Raw genomic sequence first — 21451 nt, 5'->3', positions numbered from 1 at the left:
GGGGTGGACCCCCTGCCCTGTTGCCATCGGGCAGAGGGAGGGGACCTGCGAGTTGAGGAGGAATGGAGGCAGGTCCCTGCTCGACCTCGCAGGAGATGCCCTCCCCTTCCGGCGCCGCCTTCCCAGGTGCCCTTGAACAATAGGTTTGAGGCCCTGGAGCTGGAGAGACCGGTGGGTGAGGATGAGGTAGGAAGCCTACCCGGGAGGATGCCTGAGGTGAGGAAGTTGACTCCACGCCTCAGGACTGCCTCCACCAAGAAAGAAAGAAGGGTGATTGTTGTGGGCGACTCCCTCCTCAGGGGAACGGAGGGCCCTATTTGTCGGCCTGACCCCACACATAGGGAAGTCTGCTGCCTCCCTGGGGCCAGGGTCAGAGACGTTACCAGGAAGCTTCCAAACCTGGTTCGCCCCTCTGACTATTACCCGCTTTTGATAGTCCAGGCTGGCAGCGATGATGTTGAAAAGAGAAGCCTCAGGGCCATCAAACAGGACTATAGGGGGCTGGGACGATTGGTGGAGGGAGCGGGAGTGCAGGTGGTGTTTTCGTCCATCCCTACGGGGGAAGGGAGAGGCACGGAGAGGACACGGAAAGCTCATGTGGTTAATAGGTGGCTCAGAGGCTGGTGCCAGCATAGAAATTTTGGGTTTTTTCACCATGGGGAGCTTTACTCGGCACCCGGCCTGATGGCCCCAGATGGGTCTCTGTCTCCAAGGGGAAAACGGATCCTAGGCCAGGAGCTGGCGGGGCTCATAGAGAGAGCTTTAAACTAGGTAAGAAGGGGGACGGGGCTCAAACAAGGCTTGTCGGAGCTGTGCCGGGGGAAACAATGGCTAGGCCGGGGAAGAAGGCGATGGCCCAGCTGAAGTGCATCTACACTAATGCACGCAGCATGGGTAACAAACAGGAGGAGCTGGAAGCCATTGTGCAGCAGGCAGGCTACGACTTGGTTGCCATCACGGAGACGTGGTGGGACCGCTCCCACGACTGGAGTGCTGCAATGCCTGGCTATCGGCTCTTCAGGAGGGACAGGCAGCACAGAAGGGGTGGTGGCGTGGCTCTCTACATTAGAGAATCTTTTGATGTTGTGGAACTCCAGGCTGGGAATGATAAGGTTGAATCCCTGTGGGTTAGGATCCGCGGGAAGGCCGGCAAGGCTAGCATCCTGGTGGGGGTCTGTTATAGACCGCCGAACCAGGATGAGGAGACGGATGAGGAGTTTTATAGGCAACTGACAGAAGTTGCAAAATCGTCGGCGCTTGTCCTCGTGGGGGACTTCAACTTCCCGGACATATCCTGGAAACACAACACGGCACAGAGAAAGCAGTCTAGGAGGTTTCTGGAGAGCGTGGGAGATAGCTTCCTGACGCAGCTGGTCAGTGAACCTACCAGGGGTGGTGCCCCGCTAGACCTTCTCTTCACAAACAGAGAAGGACTGGTGGGAGATGTGGTGGTCGGAAGCTGTCTGGGGCAGAGTGACCACGAAATGGTAGAGTTCTCTATTCTTGGCGAGGCCAGGAAGGGGACCAGTAAAACTGCTGTATTGGACTTCCGGAGGGCTGACTTTGAGCTGCTCAGGACGCTGGTTGGCCGAGTCCCTTGGGAGGCGGTTCTGAAGGGCAGAGGAGTCCAGGAAGGCTGGGCGCTCCTCAAGAAGGAAATCGTGATGGCACAGGAGCGGTCCGTCCCCACGTGCCCAAAGATGAGCCGGCGTGGAAGAAGACCGGCCTGGCTCAACAGAGAGTTGCGGCTGGAGCTTAGCAGAAAAAAGAGGGTTTATAATCTTTGGAAAAAAGGGCGGGCCACTGAGGAGGACTACAAGGATGTAGCGAGGCTGTGCAGGGAGAAAATTAGAAAGGCCAAAGCTCATCTGGAGCTCAATCTGGCTACTGCCGTTAAAGACAACAAAAAATCCTTTTACAAATACATCAACGCGAAACGGAGGACTAGGGAGAATCTCCATCCTTTACTGGATGCGAGGGGAAACCTAGTTACTAAGGATGAGGAAAAGGCTGAGGTGCTTAATGCCGCCTTTGCCTCAGTCTTTAGCGGCAATACCGGTTGTTCTCCGGACACCCAGTGCCCTGAGCTGGTGGAAGGGGATGGGGAGCTGGATGTGGCCTTCGCTATCCTTGAGGAAATGGTTGGCGACCTGCTACGGAGCTTGGATGTGCGCAAGTCGATGGGGCCGGATGGGATCCACCCAAGGGTACTGAGAGAACTGGCGGAGGAGCTGGCCGAGCCGCTTTCCATCATTTATCGGCAGTCCTGGCTATCGGGGGAGGTCCCGGTTGACTGGCGGCTAGCCAATGTGACGCCCATCTATAAGAAGGGCCGGAGGGCAGACCCGGGGAACTATAGGCCTGTCAGTTTGACCTCAGTGCCGGGGAAGCTCATGGAGCAGATTATCTTGAGGGTCATCACGCGGCACTTGCAGGGCAAGCAGGCGATCAGGCCCAGTCAGCATGGGTTTATGAAAGGCAGGTCCTGTTTGACGAACCTGATCTCCTTCTATGACCAAGTGACGCGCTTGGTGGATGAGGGAAAGGCTGTGGACGTGGTCTACCTTGACCTCAGTAAGGCTTTTGACACCGTTCCCCACAACATTCTCCTCAAGAAACTGGCTGCTCGGGGCTTGGACTGGCGTACGCTTCGCTGGGTTAGAAACTGGCTGGATGGCTGGGCCCAGAGAGTTGTGGTGAATGGAGTCAAATCTGGTTGGAGGCCGGTCACTAGTGGAGTCCCCCAGGGCTCGGTACTGGGGCCGGTCCTCTTTAATATCTTTATTGATGATCTGGATGAGGGCGTCCAGTGCACCCTCAGTAAGTTTGCAGATGACACCAAGCTAAGTGCGTGTGTCGATCTGCTCGAGGGCAGGAAGGCTCTGCAGGAGGATCTGGATAGGCTGGAGCGATGGGCTGGGGTCAACTGCATGAAGTTCAACAAGGCCAAGTGCCGGGTCCTGCACCTGGGCTGCAACAACCCCAAGCAGAGCTACAGGCTGGGAGATGAGTGGCTGGAAAGCTGCCTGGCCGAGAAGGACCTGGGAGTATTGGTGGATAGTCGGCTGAATATGAGCCAGCAGTGTGCTCAGGTGGCCAAGAAGGCCAACGGCATCCTGGCCTGTATAAGAAGCAGTGTGGCCAGCAGGTCGAGGGAAGTGATTGTGCCCCTGTACTCGGCTCTGGTGAGGCCGCACCTCGAGTACTGTGTTCAGTTTTGGGCCCCTCGCTACAGGAAGGACATGGACGTGCTCGAGCGAGTCCAGAGAAGGGCGACCAAGCTTGTGAGGGGTCTGGAGAACAAGTCTTACGAGGAGCGGCTGAGGGAGCTGGGCTTGTTCAGCCTGGAGAAGAGGAGGCTCAGGGGCGACCTCATCGCTCTCTACAGTTACCTGAAAGGAGGCTGTAGAGAGGTGGGGGTTGGTCTATTCTCCCACGTGCCTAGTGACAGGACGAGGGGGAATGGGCTAAAGTTGCGACAGGGGAGTTTTAGGTTGGATGTTAGGAAGTACTTCTTTACCGAAAGGGTTATTAAGCATTGGAACGGGCTGCCCAGGGAGGTGGTGGAGTCACCATCCCTGGAGGTCTTTAAAAGACGTTTAGATGTAGAGCTTAGGGATATGGTTTAGTGGAGTACTTAGTGTTAGGTCGGAGGTTGGACTCGATGATCTTGAGGTCTCTTCCAACCTAGAGAAATCTGTGAATCTGTGTAAACTAATCTCTAGAGCCAAATTTAGAATATAATTTTTAGTACAGATCACCTTGCTGTCTACTGCCTAGCACTGCCTGAGAGATCAGGGTTACTATTTGTTCTGGGAACATAACTTTGATGTAGTGAATGTTATTTTTAGTAGCTTTTTGTTCAAAGGAGCTTTCTTATTGTTATCACAATAGGTTTCAAGAGAGATTATTTAAATGTGGTACATAAGATTGGATTTTTACACCAAAAATGGAGAGACATTGCATTTTTAGTAGTCTTGAAATACATTAAGTTTAACCATTTTTTTTTTAAGACAGTTGCAAGAATCAGGATATCTCTTGTTTAAACATTACATAGTTGCAATGTTTCTGCAACATTTGCTGAAGACTTGGAATTCATAGATTCATAAAAAGAATTTGACCTGCTTTTTTTCCCCCGGGTCAGCATAAAAATCACCTAAAAGATCTATAAAACACAGAAAATAGCACTGAACTTCCACAACAATCAAACTTAGATGTACAGAAGCTCACTTCATTAAAACTAACTAAATAAATAACACTGTTCAACCCAAAGAGAATATTATAGGTATCTGAAATGACAATTCCTTCAATATTTTCTCTCCTTTAAAAGTTGTCCCTTACCATGTTTTCATTTGTCATTCCACTTATGAACCCCTGGATCACTCATGTATTAACTTGCTGCCCAGTGTAAGCATTAATAATCACTTGTGTTACTGAATCAATACAGAACAATTCTACTTAATTTTAACAGGGTTGTGATACTCAGATGATATATGACATGCTGCTAAGGTTGAAATCCATTGTGTATTTACCTGGTGACTTTGTCTGCAAAAAGGTGAGCATTTCTGTCTCTTTCAAACAATAAATATAATATGTATTTTAGAAAAAGAGTTCAGGAATAGGTCAAAAGTATTCTTTAAATAAAATTAATTGTGGGTGAATTAGATAGCATAAAAATAATTAAGGTATTCTATGTAATAATAACAAATTTGCTCTCAAGTTTCGACACAGAACAAGACAATATGGGTTTTATTACTTACATTATCAAACAAAATTATAATAGTATGGGAAAGTATTTAATGTAAATATGGCTTATCCAGGGACACATCATGAAGTTTGAATATTTAAAATGGAGCAAGCTTAATTTTTTATACATATATACATACAAACCTAGCCTACAGATCTCAATCCATGATGCTTTGTATGTGCTTCATTTGTGTATTCAGAAATACTGAAGTGGAATTACCCAATAATGTAAGTAATGCATATTGCTCCTTACAGCAGGATCTGATCTTGCTTTGCCTTCACTCTGAGCTTGGAACCATCTCCAGACTTAAGCTGAATGCTGACACACTGTCCCTTAGCCATGAAGTCTGTCTTCTCTTCACATTTTAGCTTAAATGTGGCCTTACAGTAGCACAGGTAGATAGCTCATCTTCTGACCAAATGAGCCCAAGTCTATTTTCAAAGGTTTGTTACAACACTCATAGGCACTGCTGGATGTAATTAAAGCATAGGGGTGAAGTAGCAGTGCTGTTAGTGTTCTTTCAATTGACCCACACTTCACGGCACAGACCATCAGAACTCCTTGTCTTTAGCTGCTCTGGTCTAGTTCTGGTCACAAAGGTCCTGCTCCCTCAAGGAGCTGAGGAAGGTGGAAGGTGTCCCTGCCCATGCAGGGGAATTGAATTAGATGATCTTTCAGGTCCCTTCCAACCCAAACCATTCTGTGATTCTGTGATTCTATGATTGCATGATTCCATGCTATGAACCTCTTTCTGAATGCTGAGTTAGTTCCACCAATTCCACAATGTAGGAAGTTAAATATTTGTGAATGCACTGAAGGATCAGGTGTGTCTCTTCAAAGACCAATCCCAGAATTACTGTTTGTTCGGAAGGGTGGGAGAGTAATTTGCTTGTACAATGCACAGTGTAAGAGGATATTGGACTGTGGCTGGGACTCTACCACAGCAGGTATAGTAAATGACAGTAACAGGTTCTAGGTCTTGATCCTGCAGTCAGATAAAAACAGTTCTCAGCAAGGATGGGTTACAAAAAATATGAGTATCATTTTATTCCAGCCTCATTCAGAGCACAAAGGACACTCACTTGTATAGGTCTATAATGTGGCCAACAACCATGGTAGTCCTACTAGCACTGTAATTTTTAGCAAAGAATAAAAGCCTGTTGGAACCTGAGAGCTGGGAGTACTTCCTACCTGGGTGTGCATTGGCCTCATCATACCTTACCAAGGAGGCTCCAGCCTGCAGGTTTGGAAAACCAGATTAAGGGAGAGGAAGTAGAAACCCTACATTTTGAGTCCTGGCTTTGTTGCTGCTGCATTTTTGCTTTTAGAATGAAATGGTTGCTTTTCTTCAGTCAGTCCAGCAGCACAAATGGAAAAATATTTATTTTCCCATCATTGAGATGTTGTGAGTACAGTTATGATCATGTTTGTTAAGCCCTTTCTATTATTCGAGTTTGACTGCTTTTCATCCTATATACTGATATCATGCCTTTTAATCTTAGCAGATCTTGTGAAGGATAATAAGTTAACTAATAATCTCTTAAACCATCCAGTGATTACATAAAAGTAGACAAAGTTTTGAGTGATTGTTTATTCTTATTTTCCTTGTAAATTAGATAAGTGAGGATTAGAAGTAATAGAGTGAAAACTGAAACTTTTTAAACCATGAAGCACAGGCTTTTTTGCACTTCTGCTATTAAATGTTCTGCTGACTTACTTTAGTTTCTACCTGGATAGTTGATGGAAATGACTGATACAATCTTGATTATTATCTAGTCTTCATTTTTCAAGCTTGCCTGGATGGTCTTAATTCTACTCACATACTGCCTCACATCACAATTAGATCTGCCAAAGTCAGTCCTTGCACTTGTGTTCTGTCCTAGGAAAAGTGGGGAAAAAAATTGTTTCTCTACAATAACGGTAAAACAGTGTATGAGAACAGGGAAATATATTTAAAGGGAAGTTTGTCAGATTATTCTACGTCAAAAAATGAGATTATGTGTTTCTGTGTCCAGGGAGAGATTGGCAGAGAGATGTACATCATCAAACAAGGTGAAGTTCAAGTCCTTGGAGGCCCTGATGGTACAAAAGTCCTGGTTACACTAAGAGCAGGAGCTGTATTTGGGGAGATCAGGTAGGTCCACCACTATTTTTAACACTTCCTTTAGAACTGGTCAAATAATCAATGTTTTACAATAAATAATCAACTGGTTAAATAATCAATTTAACTTCTCTCTGGTAAGCATGGGGAGGCTGGAAAGTTGGGTAAGATCAGCCAAGAGGACAGTGAGCAAGGAGAGGTAGGTAAGTGAAGGAAAGTCTAAGTAAATGAAAAATCAGAGACTAATCTGGCAAGATCTGAGTCTTCTAAACAACAAATAATATATAATCAGTGTTTGGGGAAATGTACACGGATATACAGATGGATTTCTCCTTCAGCATTTAAAAGATTTAACACATCTTCCTGTTGCAAGGTCTGCAATAGGGCAGGACCAAATGTATTTTATTGTCTGTATAGTGCAACTAAGTGTCCTTACACAGCAGATCGTAAAAATGATAATTAATTTCCAACAAAGGAGATAAAAAAATCTGAAATTGCAAACCAGAGTGGTTCTTGAGGTGCTAAAGTAGGGATTAAGTTGCCAAAAATCATCATCCACATTTTAAAACATATTTGTTTAAGAGCATACATGAGAGAAAAAGGCTGACAAATCAGGTTTTGGTGTCTAAGTTTCGCCATAAAAGAAAATTTTTCTCAGATGGCTACAAATGTTTTTTATATTCTCCACATAGTTGCTATGCAAAATCCATTAACTCTTATGTGCCTTGTTCACCAATTAACCAACCAAGTGCTAGATTTTAGGTATCGCATCCCCTGCTGAGGTTGGCCTGAAGAAAAGTAATAAAATGCATGTGCTCCTGCATGTGATAAACTGAATTCTTGATTTCTTCCAGCTGCCTTCCTGTTATTGTTAATCCTCTTGCTGGTAGCTTCAATCTGTCTTTTGAGAAGTAGTAATCAGCTCTGTGCTAGGTTTACATTTATCTTCTACTGCGTCTCCCTTTGTGGCAGTGGAAACATTCCCATTTATTCAGTGATGGGTGTACAGGACTGGCTGAGACCTGCATGTGAAAAACACCTGATATATATACAGGCATTTCTCACTGAGTGGGAAAGTGAGATTGTATCAGCCCTTCACGTGAAGGTTATTTTAAAGGTATTTCTCTGTGTGGCAATACAATACCAAACAAAAGCCTCAAAACAAACTGCTGGAAAGACTGAGAACGCACTGGTTTTCAGGAAGGGCGAGATACTGAAAAGATAAAGGAAAAAGCTGCAGCAGCCCAGATACGTAACTCTTACATAGTTTTCAATTATTTATTAGTTTTGCATTTTGAGCAAGGACTTTTTTTTTTTTTTAAAGTGAAAAACGTTTGCGATTGGTTTGAAAACAAGGAAAGGATTTTCAGTGTTTTGATCTAATAAAAGTGAGTACTCGTTTCCATATGAGAACTACACAGCTGCCTTTAAAGATGCATTTCCTGATATGTTTTACTTTTCACATAATTGCCAGCAAAACCCTCAGCAATGCTCTAACCCTACACTTCTGGTCTTGTTTTATTCATTATTGACCTACTGTGTTGGTGGAGACAGCACACCGGTACAGACACAGGCACTTTGCATATAAATGACCAGCAGTGGATAAACTCGAGGAGAAAATATATAGGAACTGGCAGACATCTCCAAAATTGGAAAGCAAAGACATGAAGCACTAAGTATATCACCAGAGATTTATCCTTTTCCTTGTGGCGATGTGTTAGAAAATAATGAGTTTGTATAGCACTCCTCTTTGTAAGTTTTGTCAAGGTCTTCTGAGTACTGTATAGCAGAAGAAAACGGAAGAAAAACAAAAAGTATTTAATAGATGAGGTATTGCTTCATTTAGCACAACCACACTATGAATGCTGAGGGGAAAACTTGTTTAGCACATGGTATTGGACTGTCACGGCTTTCCTTCTGATATTTGGATCAAGATTTTTTTTAGAGAATTCTGTCAGCTTCCTAAGAACTTGCTATTTAACCTTACCGTTCAAAATGCATGTAAATCGTGCTTATAAAGCCTTCATGGTCAAAGGAGTTGAAGAAAACAAAGAATGTTCATTAATTTCAAAAATAAAATCCTGAATTATACTAGAAGGCCAATCCACTGCAAGACTAACGTTCAAGCCAGTCCTTTGCCAATTCCATCCTCCAAAATTATTACAGAAACAGATTAAGTAATAGGAGCTACCTTCCAATTAACATCTTACCCTCATTACTACTTTCCTGTATAGATAATATCAGCTTGGGGAAGCAAAATAATCTCAGAAACAGAGGCAAACAGATTGCTGACTTAATGAGAGCCTGTCTGTGCAGACAATTGAGAAAGACAGAAATTCAAGAGAGGGAAACTATAACACAACACTTCATTAGCCCAGACAAGTTTATACTTTAAGCCAGATGTCCTCATTCATTCATTCAATGTTATTTCACTAGAACAATTTCCTATCAGAAAATGGTAATTCTGGAAAAGTTAAAGCATTTTTGACAGGAAGAGCTCTAAATGTTTGGTCTCATCTTTAGCCTTTCAGTGGTTTTTGTAACTTTAACTTGTATTTTAAAAAAATCAAAGCTAAAAAGAATATTTAGCTTTGTGAAAGTTTAAGTTTTCTGCTTTGGCCCAGCAGCAGCAGCTGCTGCTTTTCAATGAGCTCTGCCATTTGGTGTTTGACATTCTGCTCAGAAGCCAGATCCGGACCCTTTCCTAACATACCAGTTCTTTCCATATGCACGTATGTGCCAGGCTGAGGTGCCATCACCCTGCAACGGTGATATGCACACCGTTCCCTGGATCAATTTGCTCAGTTCAATGAATGGCAGCTTGGTTTTGAGATCAGTTGTAAAAGAGGAGTAGATAAGCTGAGTCATCACTTTGACAACTTCATAACTCTAAATTAAATTTGCTATCATAAGAATTCAGAAGTTATCTCATACAAGTAGAAAACCATTTCAGGCTAACTGCAGTAAAAAAATGCAAGGTAAAAATGCAATTTTCTTTATTAATATAGATACTGTAGCATCAAGAGCCATTGTAAGGCAAATGCCAGTTATCTTTAAAGATTTACCCTATCAAATAACTCTTAGCACACTAGCCAAAAAAGGTTCAGTCACGAAGCCCATAATGCTGCTTTTAGTCAAAGATGATTCTGTTTGAGCCTCCCCTGTAAAATTCACCTCACATCACCACCATAATGAAAAAGCTGATCTCTTTAGTCCTAGTCTGCCTCGATAAAATGAGGTTGTTGTTAGGAAAGCCTGAAAACGATTGTTCAATGACTTGTTGAGATGCAATTCATCAGAACTCAAAAGCTGTTTGCAATTTTCTTCAGCTGCTTTTCTTATTGTGCAAATACTTTTTTCCTACAAAATAGTACAGAATTGTTTAAAAAGACAGTATACTGCATTTTCAGCTTGACTTCATATATTGATTGTTATCTTGGAGCACAGAAAAACCGTGAATATGTATGTAAAAACTGCCTTGTACACACAGTTGCAGAGGTCTTGTGATCTTTTATTTGTATAAACTAGCATTTATAAATGCTACATACATATCCTTTATACTTAGAAACTATTAATATATCCCAATTAATATTGAGGATAAAGTACTAGTTCATCCTTGATAGAGTCCCAATTATCCTTTATTAATAACCTTTAAATTTAGATATTATTATTCTTCATAAATAGTAACTCACTGGGAAACATTTAAGGGACAAATTTCTAGGGTGAATCTCCTCAAATATTGATAACGCAATTTTACTACTGAGAGCAAAGTACAGCTTCCCTTGCTTATCACCACAGCTGAGAAATGAATTCTTTTAATCTGAGAAATGAATTCTTTTTTTGCTTAATGCAAGACAGACAATGTAATTTTAAGGTGGATATTCTTCCTATGTCCAACCCCTGCTTGCTAAGCTGATCGAACACCTTACTTTCAAAACAAAATAGCCTTCTTTTTCAGGCAGACACATTTTTAACTGTCAGCCTGAAAGACTTTCCTAATCCTTTTCATTCAACTTGCCAACATCCAAATGTGAGATGTGATATGTGGGAAAACAAAAACACAGAGACCAACAGAAGTTATTCACTCAGGAAAATTATAATTATTAGAGTCATTTATTGTAAATAATGCTTTCAGTAATAATGGACTTGTTCTGTTCTCCTTATGGTGTTAAATCATTTTCAGCAATAAAAATGAGGAAATGCCAAGTTCGTATGCAAACTAAAACAAATTCAGCCCTTGCAGTAGTGTCTGTTGGGTGTCTACCCAGCAAGACTTTTCTCAGACCTTAGGACCAGCACAATACCAACCAGTAGAGACAATTTGCCTTCTCGAAGCAACCGCAATCCCAGCTGCAGAGGGACTTCACAGAACATCAGCCAGAACAGTTGGGTACATAAGTGAGCTTTGCAATGACTTTAGTGGAGAACCACCAGCAAAGATATTCCTCACTAGGGCAAGTAATGAAGTAACTGACAGTATTTATTTTCATTGCAGCCTATTAGCTGCAGGCGGAGGAAATCGAAGGACTGCCAACGTGGTGGCTCACGGTTTTGCCAACCTTTTCATTCTAGACAAGAAAACACTCAACGAAATCTTGGTACACTATCCTGACTCAGAAAAACTTCTGATGAAGAAAGCAAAGTATGTCCTAGTAACAGTTTTTAAATCACATTGTTTAGCTGCAGAATGGAAGTTGTGGCTTATAGACACATTTGCATTTCTTGGAAGAGTAACAGATGTAGACATGTTTGTACTTAGAGGTCAGATTTGTCTTGTAATACTTAGCAGAAGTCACAGTCTTGGCAGGTGTTCCAAGAGTTATGGGAACATGGTAAAAAGAATAAAGTCCTGAATACAGTTAATTCTCTGTTGTACTTAAGGTAACAAAATAGGAGATAACAGACACACATCAGGACTCCTTAGGTAGCCAAGGCAAACAGATTGCAAGACAGATGCCAGTTAAGCCGTAGGTTTTCAAAGGTGCAACTGAAAATCTGCAATTAATTCTAAAGAGATATGCTTCAATGCACCCACAGAGTTGTGGGTTCCAACATCTCAAGGAGCAGTTAGAATTGGATTAACGTAAGGCCTGAAAAGATGAAAGGTAATCACACAGATTTGAAAGGTGTGCATTTTGTGCAAAGGGATTCTGAAATGGGATTTTGAACAGAAACTGCTGCTCATCTTGCTTTGGCTGTAGCTTGCTAGGATCACAGTTTATCCTAGTTTTGACAGGGCAAAATGTTGTCATATTTTGTCATAAGATTACAGAAGTGAGTACCTTGCTACCTTGTATCAGGTTGAAGTGCATAAACCAGTCTGTCTTTACCAGTATACTTCAGCACTCATACTGTTCTTAGCTGTTGCCTTGCATTGGTATCAAAGGTTGGAAGAATGTTCCCAGACTTCAAATTCCACCGGAGAATGCTAGGATAGGCATGACATTTTGCTTACGCAAGTGCTAGCAAATGACTGCATTCAGCTTGTTTCAGCAACTCTGGTTATCAAATGACAGCACCCTGAGAATCATTACATCCCTGAGGAACACGGGACCTAAATGCAGAATGGGCTGATTGCCATCTGAAAAGTGTAAGTGTCAAATCTGCAGGAAATTTCCCCAAAACAGTCTGTTGAACTCTTGTCCATGGCACTCCCAGCTCACAGGATGAGGTAGAACAAGAATGAAAGGAAAACTGAATCTGACCCTTTATATCTGGCAGTATAAAAAGCCTACTAGCCAAAAATGTTGAAGAGCTTAAATTCTACCTGAAGTCGAGCAGGACATGTCAGCTAGTCACTGGGGACAGCCTGTGACAGTAATGAACGCTGAGAAAAGCAAAAGTCTCTCAACAGCTCTGGAATCCAGATTTACTGAAGACCAATAGCATACATACTTGGCTTCCAGACCCAGTGACGGACCCCTAAATAGTCCAATGTGATGCCCATGGCACCAAACAATGCAGATGCGCAGATCTTGTCCAACTGTTTTCACATCTGGGGTCTTCAGAGAGGCTGGTTGTCAAAACCAGCACCAGAAGGTAGAAAGGCAGAACAAATCCACTGACTGATGGTCACCAGCAATCACCTTTCTGACTTCCAGCTTCTTTCTAAACAATGGTACAATCATCAACACATTTCTGATTCTCTGTCCTACACCACCTTCTCCTGCTTTCTTGCCCACCCTAACCTAACCTATGAGAGATGTGCCATGCTGAAAGTTTGGTTAATTATTACGTACACAAGCATCAGCTAAACTCCAAATAGAGAAATAAATGCTCTTGATTTGTGTCTAGAAAGTCAGGTAAGAGACTTCTACCTCAGGTACCTTGTGATACTTTAATTTGAGCCTGCACTAGTTTAGACTACAGCAAACAGGAAAGGAACTCCAAATTAAAACAGCAGACTGCAGCTTACTAAATGCTACCAAAGCAAGTAAAAGCCTTATCAGCTTTGCTCTTGCCACTGGATCTGGGATAAAAAAAAAAATTGGCTGGAAAAGATGTCAGGTGTTCATCCAAGAATGTGACATTTTAGTTTTGCGGGAACTTTTCTAGGTTTCACTGCACTGCTGTGTGTTCTCATTCTTTCCTGTCTCCAGGGTGCTGCTGAAGGAGAAGGGGAAGCCTGCTCCTGGACCACCAGTGCAACAACCACGGGGCTTGGCTGGTCTTTTTGGGCAGAAACAGGAAACTCCAAAATTGTTTAAAGCGATGCTTGGAGGTAAAGGAAAAGCAGGTCTTGCCAAGCTGCTGCAGCTGAAGAGAGAACGAGACATTCAGGTAATGCCACAGGAAACAGAACAGATTATTTTAAGTGCTGGAGAGAGTAAGGGAGATATTCTGGGAGGGCTTGGGCAAACAGAATAAATAAAAACATAGTTTTACTGCAATCAACAGCAGAAAATCCCAGTAGCTGAGATATAATCATGGTACTTAATCTCTGTAAACACTAATTCTAAAATTTGGCTCAAATCTTCCTGGACCTGGACTCTGTGCAGAACAGAGAAAAACAAAAGCAAAGAAAAGCAAGCAAACAAAGATCATCTAGGAAAGTAAGGATAAAATAGACCTTACAAGGACACTAAAAGCATCTGATCTTCTAATCTTATGTAAAGAACAGTAAATGTAGGAATAGCCTAACACAGTAATCTGCTCCAGCTGACTCAAGCACACAGCAAACTTTCCAATTCAAAGTCAGAACTTTGCTTATAACAAATTCTGAGGACAAAATTTCAAGTTAAGACCACACAGCTAAATCTGATTAAATATGTAATATAGTACACTTAATCAACTGAAACAAGTTTTCTCATAAAAGTAATTCCCACATTATACTCTGTTCTGAGAAACGTTCCCATTAGTAAGAACCTGCTCAGTTCTAAATTCTTGCCCAGAGGTGGCAGAATCCTTTTCTGGCTTTTATGGTTGATCTGGATATGTTTACGCTTTCCTTCTTTTAAGTAAAATACAAAACTTGCTTAAATGAATTACAACAACACCATGATCGAAGCAGAAACTTCACTCAATTTAATGTGTATTTATGAACTTTAGAGCAAATAAGCTTGGACAAGGAATTGGGACACTGGGGAATATGTTGAGGTTTATGTAACACTTTTTCTTTCTATACTAGTATAAGTGCAAAAAAGGAAGGTAAAATTTGAGGAAAGGTTGTGTGCCCCAAAGTGTGCCTGTTTCATCCTGATGAATTCATGAGAAGCAGATACTATCAGTACCCACAAGCTTCTCCTGGGTTTTGTTGTTGACATTCTGATCTTGAAATAGCATTTTTCACAAAATTTTCAGCTGCTGAATGCAGGCTTACATACATTGCATCCCATTAATTACAGCATCCGTGCTGTGCCTTACCACTGCATATGCAGAACTACTTCCCGAATTTGTTCTGCAGCACTAGAAAACATTTAAATTCTCGATTCTAGGAAAATGAAGCTGAAACAGAGAAACCTGAACAAAAGGAGAAGAAACCCGAACCAGAGGAGAAGAAACTCCCTGAGCCTGCAGCCTCATCTGCACCCCCTGCACAAAAGGAAGAGCCGAATGCAGACACTAAGCCTAAACCACCTGCAGTTATGCACAGAGGAACCACTAATGAGTCTCTGATCATTAGTATGTCTCCATCACCTACAGCAGGGGAAGGAGAGATCCTTAAAGTTGAAGCTAAAGAGAAGAAAAGGAAATAGATGGTGCTTTGGGCTGCGTTTTGCTGAATTCAGAGGGCTAGCGTGACTTGGCTTTTGGGTAGAAAATATAAAAGTAGAGGCTACTCAAGAAAGAACCTATCCCAGCTCATCTTCTTCCTTCCCTCCTCTCCTGAGGCAACTGGGCAGATTTGTATACCTACCTCTGAACCTTGAGCCTGAAGAGAGAACTCCTGGTGTAATAGGAATTAGACATCCGACTGGATTTCAGGACAACTTATTTCTTGGTTGATCCATGCTCTCCATTCTCTCTTACTCCGTCGTGTTCCTGCTTCTCCTTTTCCCTCTTCTGTTTATTCTTTCTTTCTTACTGTTTTTCATGGTTGTCAGTTTGCTCTTAGTTTTCATGTCTGTTCTTTTCTATTTTCTTTTCTGGTTTCCCATAGTTGTCCTTTTTCTTGTTACTGCACTATTATTGCTGAGGTTACTTACGTTTCTGTCGATCTTTCTCTCCCCTCCCCTTATACTTCTAATCAGTGACGTGCTTTTGTGATCAGTATGGCTGAGTGCAGAAAGCTGTGATGCTGTGTTCAGGTATCATTAAAAAACTGTTTAAAAAAACAAAAGCAAGATAAATATTCACAACATACGCAATGGGGAAGCAGATCACATAAATACTGCCAACTTGCAAAAGCATTTGTTTCAGTTGTCTGTATTGATTCTGGTGAATAAAAATAGAGAAGATATTCTCCCGCAACACCCTGAGGAGTGACCTTTAACTTTTGGTTGCTGATTTACACATTTCATCTTCTCAAGGGATTGGGCATTAATCTTTCTCTTTAAAAAGCGAGCAGTTGCTACAGGCTAACTTTAGAACTTGCTATCTAGTGACCACTTCAGAAACAAAGTCTGTTTTACAAAAAGCAGGATTTACACTTTCTGGTTCTGTGCTACACAACTCCAACCAACAGGTTGACTGCTCCAGTTGTTCACTTCTATCACAGCCCTCAGCTGATGGTACCAAGCAACCTTACAGGGGCTGAGCTTCATCATACCTATGAACTAAAGTAAATCCTTTATCCAGTGCCGCAGCTGAGAGGGCTACAGCTTTAACAAGGAGCTGCCAAACTCAACCTTCTGCATCAGCTCAACACAGAATGGGATGCAGTTCTAAATAAAAGCCCGAAGTTGTGTTTTAAGCTTAATTCTCAAGTACTTGCATTTTTACACTTAAGAGATGGTTTTGATGATACACACAAACACCTTAAAAAAACACAACACTGCTGTGGTTAACCCCCTTCCCAATAACCCTGAAAATCCTTTTATTCCTGAGTGTGTCTCTCTTCTCTGTCCCTATCCACTCTCAGTCCCCACTGGAAGAACAGTACTGGGAACTAAAACCATTCTCCAGAAAACAGCAAAGAAATCCTAAGGGCAGGTTTCACAGTTCCTCAGCTGACCAGCCAGCCAAGATATAAGAAAAATATTGTGCCAAAGTGAAAAAAAATCCCTTTGCAGGCTATATATGTTCCTGTGGGCTACACGTTCTGTTAGGCCTGTCCTATAATGCCTTTGAACTTCCCCCAGTCATAGTCAAAGCTGGCAGCCCAACCAGAATCAGTGGGAGCTTTGCCTGGGTAAAAGCTAGATGACTTATTCCATATGCTGCATATTCCAAACATTCTGTGACACAGCTGATAGCCACATCTCTCTCAAAAAGAAAGTTGTGTCATTTGCGTCATATTATCAGTGAGATCAAAGGTTAACTGCCACACATCGTCATTTGTGTATCACTTGCTATTTGATATGTAAGAAAAAAGGTGCATCTTACCTCTTTCTTTTGCATGACATCATAAAGACCTATTTGTCTATTGCACGTCCAGGAGCATCTCTGTACAATATCAAAATTAGAAATACCGCTGAACTACCTCATAAGTAAGGCCTTCTGTGAGTAGTAAGGATCTATGAATTCATTATAATACATGGTTCTTACATCACTTTTTGAGGAACAGTTTTCAAAACATTACAGAAGGGGGGAAAGCACATAAGCCCCCATATTTTAACATATTGATATTGATGAGTTAAGTTCTCACTGCAGAAGATCTAATCCCCTTCTGCCTACACAAATGCTGTAATGTCTTCAAAACAAACATTTCCACTGTTGGCATACTGAAGTTCATCAATCACATACTGACATATATTACAAAGTAAGGTCTGAAACTGCAGCAGCAAGCATTACACTGCAGCAACACAGCATCTCTCACGTTGCTGCTTTGCTACAGTTCTTCACAGCTTAGGATTGCAAGGGAAGCTTGTCAGTTCTGTCTTCAGACAGAATTATTATTATATTCAGACAGAATTATCCAGTCATGCAAAGCCCTCGCGTTCCTCAGATCCAAAATGAAACAAAAAAGTGTTAGTGCATAAGGTCAAGACTTCATGAAGTGACAGCCATCTGGGTCTTCTCTGACATCTTTCTTCTCTGTTGTTGAATCCCTTCCCAGAATCCCTCCATTTTGGGGAGTGGCGAGGGGCCAAATCTCAACTATTTGTAGGGTTTTCACCAGAAGGAACAACACGCAGCACAAGAAACCTCAAGACATGCTCCTTGTGTAAAATGCGTTACTTTCAGAAACTAATTTTACCCCATGGATTCTTAATTTGTGGAGAAATTGAGTGAACTGCTCTAGAGCACCTACATGATGCATCTTTCAGCATCAAAGCTCACTCAGGTTCTGTATGGCATAGCAAACACACCATGCAATGCTATGTCTCTAGTATGTCTCAGTTTCCCAATAAAGCATCTCAGACTTCACTACACCTTAAGAAACCATAAAGGGTAAAGGGATAATGAGTTTGAAATCTAAAATAAGTCTCCATGCCTTTCTACTTAAAATGCAGATTCCCTGTAAAGAAAAAAAACACACCCTGGAAAAACTGATGACAAATGTATGGAATAGGATCAATAGGGGAACTAACACAGCAAAGAGGATGAAAGACTCACTGCTAAAACCATCCAATTTCAAAATATCTTGATAAAAGACAGTATGTTATGCTTTATGAAATACACAGTGCACATTCACAACCACTGAGTAAAAAGGCACTTCTCCCTCTAATCTGATACCACCTGTTATATATCTAAGCTGCTTAGCCTGTGGAATAGTCATCGCAGTAACCGCAAAAGCAGTGTTCATTGTTTCATGGAAAATGCTGAATACAAAAACATGACAGAAGAGCAGCGTACTGAAATTACGGTTTTAATGTATAGGCATTGTAAATCAGTTACCTTCTGAACTGAAATACATACAGAAAGTACTTTAAAAAAACTCTGGTCACGGGTTATTTCTCTGCTGTACATGTATATATATTAAGACATTAAATTGCAAAAAGCTCGATTATGAAGACTGCTATACATCATTTCTATCACAAGGTGGTGCAAGTGACCTACAAGCACATTCACTTGACAAAACTTGGACAATATTTTGCTTGACACACTCAAGCTAGTAAGGCATTTTTTGCATGTAAAAATAAAAAAATGGCAAAACAACAAACTAACTCCCCTTCCCCTTGACTCACAATTTGGTACATACCTTGACTCAGAATACTGCTTCAGCCTAACATGGAAGCTTCTAAGTTTTTCAACATGCTGTTAGCTGTATGCCTCTAAGAGAAGTTATATGTGGAAAATGATTCTTCCACTGTTAGATCTGAAACGTTTTTCTTCTACATAGTATAGAGCACATTGAGAAGTAGGTATCATTGAAATGCTATTTAATTCCCTAAGCTTGAGAAATACAGGAGCATTTTTGCGACAAGAGAATGCATTCTCTGCTCCAGAAATTCTAATTATATTAAGAATATCGAAAACCAAGTTTTAGATATTTTATATGCAGCAGATATTTAGCACAATTATGCTTATTAACATACTTGAAAGCATTTAAATGCACTTCCACCACAACATGAGAAAGAATCTGTAATGTAACTCAGAGGCAGCATCATATTTTTGGAAGATAGTTCAGAGGAATTTCAGTAGTATCCTGAATTCCTATCAGTAGTATGTGTTCACTTAAATGAATACAGACAAAGCATTAATACTGCATCTAGTCATCTGTCTATATGGACCACTTGGCTGTGAAACAGTTTACTGGTGCAAAATCATATTTTATCAGTTTACAGCAGCGTGATTTAGGTTCGGTGTAACCACCCACTTCCTTGATTGTGGAAATTTTATGTTGCAGATCTAGCATGATAATTCATTACATACTATGTATCAAGTATTAATACATTTGCATGTCACTGAAAAGAGATGATTCTGTATTTCTATACAATCAAAAACATGAATTTGATTTTAAAATATAGAGCATGGCTTAATATGAAACAAAATCTTTCTTAGTATTCCACTCCTATAACTATTTAGGACCCGTTTCCACCAAGGAAAAGGCAGTGTAGAATACCATATTAATTCAGAACTGGTAATGAGTCAACTACTGCAAAACATTTGGTATATCTTACACATCCCGTAAAACAATCTCAATACCCATCCATCAGTGTTAATATGAACTCAGATTTTTGGCAGAATTATATATGTGTGGAAAGAGAGCAGAGCAGCTCCAGCAGCTAGAGCAAGCACATCCACTATGATCTGGTGCCATCTTGGGTGCACAAGAATGCTAGATTTAGTGTTACTCCATTTTGTTGTAACATGCTACAGCTAGACCAACTAAAATCAGATCAAGCAGATGTCTAACTCTAAACCACTTCAAATGTGAAACTGCAAAGTTAATGTTTAGGACAGGCATTTTGAAATGATAAATGGGACCTCTAGATCCACATGCACTGATAGGATCAGAACAGATCCTCATCAAGCACTATGCAGCTGGGAGACAAGAAAGCTTTGTCTGTCCACTACACACATACAGCGTGATTTACACTTTAAAGTCTATTGCAAAGAAAAAATGGTGAAAACTCAAGCCAACAAAATATAACAAATTGTCTGCCCTAGAAAAGCAGTATGATTATAGGATTTGAGCTTAGAGACTTTCTTAATGTTTCCTCTTCCTTCCCAGTAGGAAGATGGGTTTTCTGCAGGCACTTTTCACTAGTGAGCTCATCAGAAAGATTCATGATTCAAAATATAACAATATAAATAAGTAGCACTTTCAAAAACCATCTCTGATAATGTCCAGTTATTAAACAGAACTTTTTCAATTAAAAAATGAATTCCCGCTTCACAGTAAGCCCTTGCTCTTTAAAGACAGTCATATATACGACTGTTTTACTTAAACTAAACACCTGAAGTTCCTGTTTTCCAGTACAGATCACACTCAAAACATATCTTACAACCTCTATGGCTGTAGCTTCATAGGCCAACAGTATTTTTCTGAGATGTTAGGTTTCCCTCATATTCATATAGCCTTGGATGGCAGGCACTGACCAAAGGCACTGAAGTAGCAAATGTTAAGTATGCATACAAGGAAGACTTTTACATTTGGTTCTAGCACTCATGTAACTGTATCACTACTGTGACAAAATTTTCTTACGGTAGCTTACATAGACACAGAACCCTGAAGTATTCCAGATTTGTTGAAGCATATTCAAACTTTTATCTGCTTGGTGGGGATAAGTCCTCTTTCCACATCAGACTGGCTTTATGATCACTGAGAACCGCAGTACTTGGTGTTGATTCCCACTAAAGTAACTGAACACTCTCACTAGCTGTATTTATCAAACAGGCAGCCATTCCAATCCTCATCATTCTCCTCATCCTCTCTGCATATTCAGCCTCTTTTTTCCCCCCCCCCAGTATTACTTTTCAGAATGAAACACACCCACATAAGCCCTATCCCACAAATCAATGGTGAATATTAAAACGGTAACAATTTTGGACCTCAAAAGGCAGACTTGGCAAACTCTCGCAGACAAAAGCTAACAGGCATTATCACGGAGGTGTGCATATACATGTATATAGAAGCATGTCAAGAACAAAGTCTGTAGGTACACCAAGTAAAGGCGGCACAGGGTCTCAGCTCGTCCGCTCAGCCCATTCACTTTGCAGCAGGATTCTTAGGAGGTTGCAATTTGTAGGTGCTGAAGTAGTTCACCACCTGCTGGGGGACTTCTGCCAGGACACACTGCGCCAGAGCTTCTTTTGGAGACTTAGAAAAAAAAAAATGAAGAATACCAAGTATCAGTCTCCACCAACTGTTAAATTAGATCCTAAGACAAGTAATGAGTGTCTCTTATACTAGGAAAATTTAAAGTCTGATACTTTATAGATGAATTTACAGTGCCCTTACAGGATAGATAGAAGCTTCCCTGTTCTACTGTTTTTCCTCCAAGGCAAAATATCCATCAAAAAAACCTGCTTCTTTTTCTAGAATCTGAAAGTATTTGACTAGTTTTATACTGAGTATTGAACCTAATTAATCTACTTTCAAGTACATTATTCAA

The 21451-nt window shown here is 41.2% G+C and overlaps 2 protein-coding genes across 4 annotated transcripts in view; one reads left to right on the top strand and one right to left on the bottom strand.

Annotated features, from left to right (window-relative positions):
- CNGB3 (cyclic nucleotide gated channel subunit beta 3) overlaps window positions 1-15735 on the top strand; it is a 69706-nt gene extending 53971 nt beyond the window's left edge. Inside the window, exons 14-18 of the mRNA XM_013172391.3 lie at window positions 4472-4555; window positions 6763-6881; window positions 11344-11490; window positions 13448-13628; window positions 14783-15735. Of these exons, the coding sequence (XP_013027845.3) occupies window positions 4472-4555; window positions 6763-6881; window positions 11344-11490; window positions 13448-13628; window positions 14783-15043 (792 nt within the window). The 3' untranslated portion in view covers window positions 15044-15735. The remainder of the gene's footprint in view (window positions 1-4471; window positions 4556-6762; window positions 6882-11343; window positions 11491-13447; window positions 13629-14782) is intronic.
- Window positions 15736-18242: 2507 nt separating this feature from the next.
- The window catches only part of CPNE3 (copine 3), a 31356-nt gene continuing 28147 nt past the window's right edge, over window positions 18243-21451 (bottom strand). For 2 of the 3 annotated variants that reach the window (XM_048045862.2, XM_066990576.1), the window contains one exon: window positions 20797-21156. In XM_048045862.2, coding sequence (XP_047901819.2) covers window positions 21046-21156 — 111 coding nt within the window. In that variant the 3' untranslated portion in view covers window positions 20797-21045. Of the gene's footprint in view, window positions 21157-21451 lie in introns of all 3 variants that reach the window. The other variant, XR_010828693.1, reaches the window with a different exon arrangement.

Source organism: Anser cygnoides, chromosome 2 (assembly GCF_040182565.1).
Source record: "Anser cygnoides isolate HZ-2024a breed goose chromosome 2, Taihu_goose_T2T_genome, whole genome shotgun sequence".
In the NCBI taxonomy this organism is placed as follows: Eukaryota; Metazoa; Chordata; class Aves; order Anseriformes; family Anatidae; genus Anser; species Anser cygnoides.
Note: the sequence above shows the minus strand (reverse complement) of the source record. Positions and strands in the feature narration are given on the sequence as shown.